At 46.0% G+C, this 7,711-nt stretch overlaps 1 protein-coding gene across 4 annotated transcripts; it reads left to right on the forward strand.

The window, feature by feature from the left end:
• Positions 1 to 634: 634 nt before the first annotated feature.
• Positions 635 to 3,658, forward strand: LOC120650851 (hypersensitive-induced response protein 1-like). Of its 4 annotated transcripts, none has more exons than XM_039928138.1 (5): positions 635 to 746; positions 1,632 to 1,860; positions 2,037 to 2,157; positions 2,573 to 2,761; positions 3,051 to 3,658. In XM_039928138.1, exons 2-5 carry the CDS (start codon positions 1,651 to 1,653, stop codon positions 3,413 to 3,415), a joined length of 885 nt encoding a protein of 294 aa, XP_039784072.1. In that variant the 5' UTR covers positions 635 to 746; positions 1,632 to 1,650; the 3' UTR covers positions 3,416 to 3,658. The 4 variants fall into 4 exon arrangements, with proteins under 4 accessions (XP_039784072.1, XP_039784073.1, XP_039784071.1 ...); XM_039928139.1 differs by having other exon boundaries at positions 640 to 1,065; XM_039928140.1 differs by having other exon boundaries at positions 643 to 746; positions 1,636 to 1,860.
• The last annotated feature ends 4,053 nt before the right edge of the window (positions 3,659 to 7,711 follow it).

Below are 7,711 nucleotides of genomic sequence, written 5' to 3' on the forward strand. Positions count from 1 at the left end.
TAGGTGAGGAAAAGCATGAAGTTTTACCAGTTAGCACGAATTGGAGTTTGGAAGCATGCTTCAGATAAAAACCACCACAAGCTGTCACCTGGCATGTTGAGCAAGCTTTGAGTGCTAGTACAACATATTGATGTCAACTGTTTTCTGAATGCAAGTGTCCTGCCTTAGTGCCTTGTATCCAGGCATCAAGTACCTCACTCTTGTAGTCTTGGGTGCAATCTGATTGGAGGACGACTGTGCTTGTCGAGCATAGATCCACCAGCAGCAAGATTCCTCTTGCAAGCAGATGATTCTGCCACCCCCTGGGTCTGCGTATTTTCGAAACTGAATAAGACATGGTGACAATGAAATCGCCTTGCCAAGCCAGTCACGCACAAGAATTGTTTAACCACTTGTTTTTAAGAACTCCATTCTCCATAGAAAATGTATGTGAAAAGAATACATGAATAATGAAAATGGATAGTCGATCAGCGAGCCGACTGTACCAGCCGTTGTATTGGATCACGGATTCACAGTTTCTTGAAGATATCCAGCCATCAAAACCACCCCTGACAAAAGGGTCAGAACAAGGGAATGATACAGAAATGCAGACGTTGACCTGGGGAGAATTCGAGTATAAAAGGGCAACCATCCTACATAGCTCAAGCGCAGAATTCAATTAATCCATATAGTTGTCAACCATCTGTTGTGGACTCTTTTACCGGCAAGGCGTATGCACGCAGGATTGCAGGAACAAGAAGCAACAGGTGGTAGGCTGATTGTTTATTTGTATTCAGTCAGGACTTGCTTATCGTATTCAGTTAGGATTTGGTTTGTTAGTTAAACATGTTTAGAGATTTTGTTAGGGCTGGCTGTATTTAAAGAGATCGGGCAGAACTTTGTTGCAACCAGGAAAGTAATCGTGTTGCTCAGAGCCTCCAGCGTGAGGGCGAGCTCGCCAATACTAACCTGCCATCGTTAGCTAATCTAGCCATATCACATCGCAGCCATCTTCAATAGTTATTATCTCAAAGTCTTCAGCAACGATCTTTGCTCTGGTGCTCAAAGATAGAAAGAGAGAGTAATGTAAGTTAACTGTTCTCCTTCCCTTCAATTACATCTGATGTTTGATGAAGCAAAACCCTGTCCTTGGGAAACTTTTCTCTTCCTTGAGTGCAGAGTATTTTCTGGGATAAACATTTTTTTCTTCAAGTGTACAGAGTTGGAAGTTTCAACTCGTAGAAATCCAAACTAACACTAACAAGGTACGGTGAAAAGAGAAACAAAGAGTAGCACTCTCTTTTAGGCCAACCACACCTATATTTAACCACACCGCAGGGAGGGGGATTGTTACATCAGCAGTAAGGAGATCTAAATTTATATGCAACGGACGATACCTAACGTGAAAATTTATGCGTTGCTAAAAAAGGTGAAAATTTATGCGTAACTATACAGATTTCGAAAGTTCAAAATATTCATATTTCTAAAGGTTTAGTTGCCTTCAGTCCTCAGGTTACCTCTGTGTACTCAGTTTTCTTTCACATTCCAAAACTTTCACGCACAATTAAACTGGAAAGAAAATACTGATTGGCAATACTATGTTCAACAATAATGTTTTTGACAAGATCGATTCGTTTCCTACCTGTTTCAAGATAGAAGACAGACATTAGAATGGGGAAACTACTGGCAGCAATCGGCAAGTTCTTCTGCTTTGTACAGGTGAACCAGTCAACACTAGGCATCAAAGAGAGATTTGGGAAATTTGAGGAAGTTCTCAATCCTGGATGCCATTTTATGCCATGGATCATTGGAAACCGTGTCACCGGTCAGCTCACTCTAAGGCTTAGGCAGCTTGATGTCCGCTGCGAGACAAAAACAAAGGTATCTAACTTCTGACATCTCATGTCGGATTCAGCTTCCATGATCATCATAGAAATTTGTAAAGACACCAATAAGATTTACCATCTACTTTCAGGCAGGATTCTTATCGTTTTCTCCACTTATTTAGTTCTGAAGATGATTTCTTAACTTACTTTTGTTTATATGTCCTCTCACAGGATAATGTTTTTGTTACTGTTGTTGCATCCATCCAATATCGAGCAATGGAAGACAAAGCAAGTGATGCATACTACAAGCTGAGCAACCCAAGAGCTCAAATTCAAGCATATGTCTTCGATGGTAAGGCTAACATCTGGTAGTTGTCAAAATGTGTCGAAACTCTCTCCATTTCGAATATGTGTCAAAACTGCCCCATGCATGGAGGTACAATCTAAGTAGTTGTCAAACTCGGCCATTTTACCCATATGAAATATAACTCATCTGAACCACTTAACATCTTTTCATAGCATTTATAAGATGGAAAAGCTGTAATAATTATAAGTACACTCTTTACTCCCTCAATGAAAAAAAAAAACTTCGAACAAGAATCTGTAAACTGGTTGTCAAGGATACAGATAATAATTGGGATTGGATAATGCGAAAGATGAAGTTTTTGATAAGGACATAAACAAAACATTTAATTAAATATGCAGATTGTTTATAATATAATAACAAATCATATCTTATTGAATCTCACATGATCTTTTTTTTCCAGTTATAAGGGCAAGTATTCCTAAACTAGAACTGGATGATGCTTTTGAGCAAAAGAATGAAATAGCAAAAGCTGTGGAGGAGGAGCTTGAAAAGGCAATGTTTGCTTATGGTTATGAGATTGTGCAAACACTCATTGTTGATATAGAACCAGATGAGAAAGTTAAAAGGGCTATGAATGAAATTAATGCTGGTACGTGCCCATCTACATTGGTGAATTTTGCTTTTGGGCTATGATGTATGTACTCATAACATTGGCAAATGAACTTAAAGAATTTTTCTATTCATTCTCCGTACGATTTAATCAGAATTAGAAGATATTATGGTAATTTTATTGCATAAATCAGAAATCCATCTAAAAGTTCCTAGGTTGCTTCTGCAGAGAGTAACAGATCAATCATTCACTCACTGCTTGATATCACAGTAATATACTATGGTTCGATGTTTAGTACTAAACTCTTTGTTTTCATCATTTTGTTCAGCTGCAAGACTTCGTGTCGCAGCAAATGAGAAGGCAGAGGCAGAGAAGATAGTTCAGATCAAGAGGGCTGAGGGTGAGGCCGAAGCCAAGTATCTCTCTGGCCTTGGCATAGCAAGGCAGCGTCAAGCCATAGTTGATGGACTAAGAGATAGTGTGCTTGGCTTTAGCGGTAATGTGCCTGGGACTTCAGCTAAGGATGTGATGGATTTGGTTCTGCTCACTCAATACTTTGACACCATGAAAGAGATCGGAGCAGCATCCAAATCTTCTGCTGTTTTCCTCCCACATGGTCCTGGTGCTGTTGCAGATATTGCCGGTCAGATTCGTGATGGATTTCTTCAGACATCTACTCAGCAGGCAAAGTGATAATTGCATGGAAAGCTAGAATTCCATAAATATGAATCTGGATTAGCAAGGCTATTCCTACTAGTTTGACATAACTGTGATTGGTTTACATGCCTTGAGAATATCGTGTGAGATTATTAACGTATCAAGCTTGTATATGCTTAATAGATTAGGTGGTTTGTGTAAAGAGGCCTCATATACAAAATGTAGCGTGATCACCTTACAAGAATCTAGTCAATTATAGTGGTGTGAATCTGTGAGCAAGCATGTGAATACCTCATATACACAGCATTGTTTTCACTTTTTTCTCGAACACGCAGGAGATCTGCGTATCAATATATTAAGAAGAGAGAGGAGGGGGGATGTAACAGAACCGCCCAAATTAAACCGGCTTAAGTGCGCTAACTATCATCTTAATAGTTAATCAAGTTACTGTGCACTTAAAACGGTGTAATCCGGACATCTGTCGGTTTAAGGATCGAAAAACACTGAAAGTCTCTCACGAGGACGAGCACAGATGATTACAAGCAGACAAAAGTTCTCAAGTTAATTTACAAGCAGAACTTACAACAAGTTTACGTAAAATATCAGAGTTCAAAATGCAGCGGAGATTAAAGAGAAGTTTAGTTTAGAAGAACAACGATAACTACGCTGATGTGAGGACGTCACATCAAGCTCACCGATGTGAACCCTGGTTAGCTCCAACCAGCAGCAGCTACCTGAAAATAGGGTAACAACAAATCCTGAGTATACTAATACTCAGCAAGACTTACCCGACTATGGTATATACTTAGCCGACTCCTAAATATGCAAGGCTTTTGGCTCTGGAGTTCTTTTGCTGAAAAGCCACTAGTACTGGAGCCTTACTTTCAATATTTTAGCTCCAATTAGTTTGATAAATAACACTAGATTTGTCTGAACAGCTAATACACACATGGATGATCATATTATTTTTTTAAGAACATAACCATACACCCACCTTTCATTTTTCTGTCCTTTCAATCCTTACTACGATGCGACGCATTGACCAAGGCTCTCATATCCGCGAGTCACGGCGAATCGATCCGATTTAACCTTGCAAGGTGGACCTAACTCACACGCCCAGTGCGACCCCGTCGAGTCACACCACGCAACTATTCCCATGCTTACCCCGAAGTCTGAATCAAGCCCGCAAACACCCGGATGATGAGCCCCGCACGTGCGAACACCCGGTGAACCCGTGGACGACTTCACCATCTGTCATCCTTACCCAGCACCGCAGGTCGAGACTCAGATTCCGACGCAATCTAGGTAATTAGCTTACCGGTTTCGACTACCTCCTACTTCCGGCATGTGGTTAGTACTGTTCAATCCTCAGTTAAAGGGCCCACAACGGAATGATCCTCAATCGACACAGGCGGAGACTCAACTTTCCTTTAACCCATAATCATATCCAACTTTCCTCCGCCCGGTCTCCATTTTCTTTCCTCATTAATTCATTCTCTAGTAACATTTCCATAAGTAACAAGACCTATATCTCGCGAGTGACAGAAAATCAAATTCCTTATTTGCCATCAAAATTTACAGTGCTTCCCTATTTGCCATTGAAAAAGTTTTCTTTCCCAATTTGCCATTGAGCTAAACTTTGTTTCCCTATTTGCCATTTCCGTCCGTCTGATAGTATAATAGTAGTAGAGAGCAGATGAAATGACCATTTTACCCTCGTTACAAACTCCTGTTACCTCTCCCATCTGCCCCAAATCGATTGGGTGAGAGCAGGGGCGCCCCCTGCCGCGGGAGCAGCCCAGGCGGCAGCGGATCGTGCGCCCCCCTTCCCCGACGCGCACATGCCCCGCCATGGCCTCCAGATTCGGCCAAGCTCGAGGAGACCGCCATGGCATGGCCGAGCTCGCGAGACGGAGCTCGAGGAGACCCGCCATGGCGCGCGGCCGAGCTTGCGCGGTGGAGCTCGAGGAGGCCCGCCATGGCGTGTACCGAGCTCGCGCAGGCCCCCCCTGCGTGCCCTAGCTCGTGGAGGGAGCAGGGCCACGCCGCGCCGCTCCGCCTTCGCCGCCGGCGGAGGAGGGGCTGCCGGATCCGCCCGCACCACGCCAACGCCCGCCATGGCCGCCGAGGGAGGGAAGTGGGGGCTGCAGCCTTCACCGCTGACAAGATCCGGTGCTGCGGCCGCGGTGACAGGCCGCGTGGAGCAGAGGCCGCGGCTCCGGAACTCCCTCCTGGCCGGATCCACGCGGGCCACGGCGGTGGTGGCTGGATCCGCGCGAGGCGCGGCGACTCCTCCCTTCCGGCCATGGAGGTTCGGCGGCGGCGGCTCCACCTCAAGCCATGGAGGTCCGGCGGCGGCTGCTCGAGCAGAGATCCGGCGGGGCCCTCTCTCTCTCCCTTCCTGCTACGACGCGGCAGCCCTCTCTCTCTCCGGTCTTCCTCCTTGCCGGCCGCCTCCGTTCGTCGGTCCACCGCTCGCCACGGGCCGCCGGCCTGCCACGCACCTCCACCCCGTGCCGCGCCGCGCCACGTCTCTGCCTCCAGCCCGTGCCGCGCCTCCGCCTCCGTCCCGCGCACACACGACAAGGTGAACCAAGGGTAAAATAGTCTTTTCATATGGTCTCTAACACCGTTACCCTAACAGATGGGCTGGAATGGCAAGAAGGGAAACAAAGTTTGACTCAATGGCAAATAAGGAAAGAAAGTTTTCACGATGGCAAATAGGGAAGCACTCTCAATTTTGATGGCAAATAAGGAATTCTCTCCGACTTTTACCGAGTTCCTACTTAGCAAAGCATTTCTAACGACACCTGCATACTAGTAAAAACTCATAGGTACCTAGGGAGAAACATGCATACTAGGGTTCCATACAACTCCTAACAACATAAATGCACATTACTTAAATAATAATATTGAATACTAAAATTAAGGGTTATGCTCCGGGGCTTGCCTTGCAGGTCAGCAGGGTTAGTGGCTTCTTCGGGAGTTGGATCAACGTCTTCTCCTAGCTGCGGTTCTCCTACGGAAGGCTCCTGGACCGGCTCGGCAATCAGCTCGTAGGCGACTTCGGGTTCAGCGTCTATACGAATAAAATATGCCATGCAGGAGACTCATGAAATGATGCAATGCACTACACACAATGAAATGCATGGACCAAACTCCAAAAGCGTCTACGGAGCAACCTCACAACTAGGTTTACGACGGAAATGATTTAGAACTGATGTGCAACCTTTGATTCTAAAGCCTTTTAGCCTGAAGTGTTTTCTTCAAAACAACAGCTACTAAACTACTTAGGATGACTAATCGCCCATCTAGAGCACAAAGAAAACATAAAACTACGGACTTAGAATTAACTAACCACAAGAATCGTGGATAAAAACCGAAGCTAGGAACTAATTAAAGATCAAAACTTAACACGCCACAAGGATTTAGTAGCACAACTTTTCTATCATGAAAAACTACTGATAAGGAGTGCATAACTAAATTACCAACATTTATTGCTATAGAAAAGCATTTCTTTTTGTCCTAGAATGGAGATCAAGAAAATATTAGATCCACAAACATACATATAATCTATGCACCTGAAAATTTTTCAGTGGACTACACATACAAAGAGTAAGCCACTGCGAATTTTTCATAATTTTTAGAGCAACAGAACAACTGGTATTAAATAAACTAGATTAAGCACAAACCAAATTTTTAGCAGGGGAAAAAGTGACATAATGCATGCTTGAGTATTTTTACTCTGAAGATCTTAGTCTAAGTAACCCAACAAAATTTAGTTTGCATTTTTCTATATTTTTCTACACATTTTCAAAGCTTTCAGCCGAAATAAATAATAATAAAAAGAAAACCCTAAAGGGGCTAACAACCGGGCCCCACATGTCAGTGGGCGCCGGCCCAGCTCCCAGCTCCCCCTCCCTTGCTCTGCCCGCGCCGTGGCCATGGCCGTGGCCACGGGCAGGCACGGCGACGGTAGTGGCGCTCCCGCCGGCGGTGCCCGGCCGGCGGCGCGGCGCGGTAAGGCCGCGGCCAGGGCGGGTCGGCGGAGCAGGGCGCGCGCACGGGGCGCGCGCAGGGCGGCCCGCGGCGGCGCCATGGCAGGGGCGACGGCGGCGCGTGGTGTCCTTGCCAGCGCGGCGAAGGACGGCGGGGAGAGGGGCGGGCTCGCGCCCAGGGAACCCAGGCGGCCCTGGGGCGTGCGACGGCGCTGCGCGAGCTCGCGCAGGAGGGCCCCGCGGCGTGCGCCGGCGGTGACGCGTGGCGGCTAGGTGATGTTCCGACGCCGGCGGCCGCGGAATCAAGGGGAAAAAGGGCCGGGGAGCAGGAGGG

The sequence above is a fragment of the Panicum virgatum genome, chromosome 9K (assembly GCF_016808335.1).
Source record: "Panicum virgatum strain AP13 chromosome 9K, P.virgatum_v5, whole genome shotgun sequence".
NCBI classification, from domain to species: domain Eukaryota; kingdom Viridiplantae; phylum Streptophyta; class Magnoliopsida; order Poales; family Poaceae; genus Panicum; species Panicum virgatum.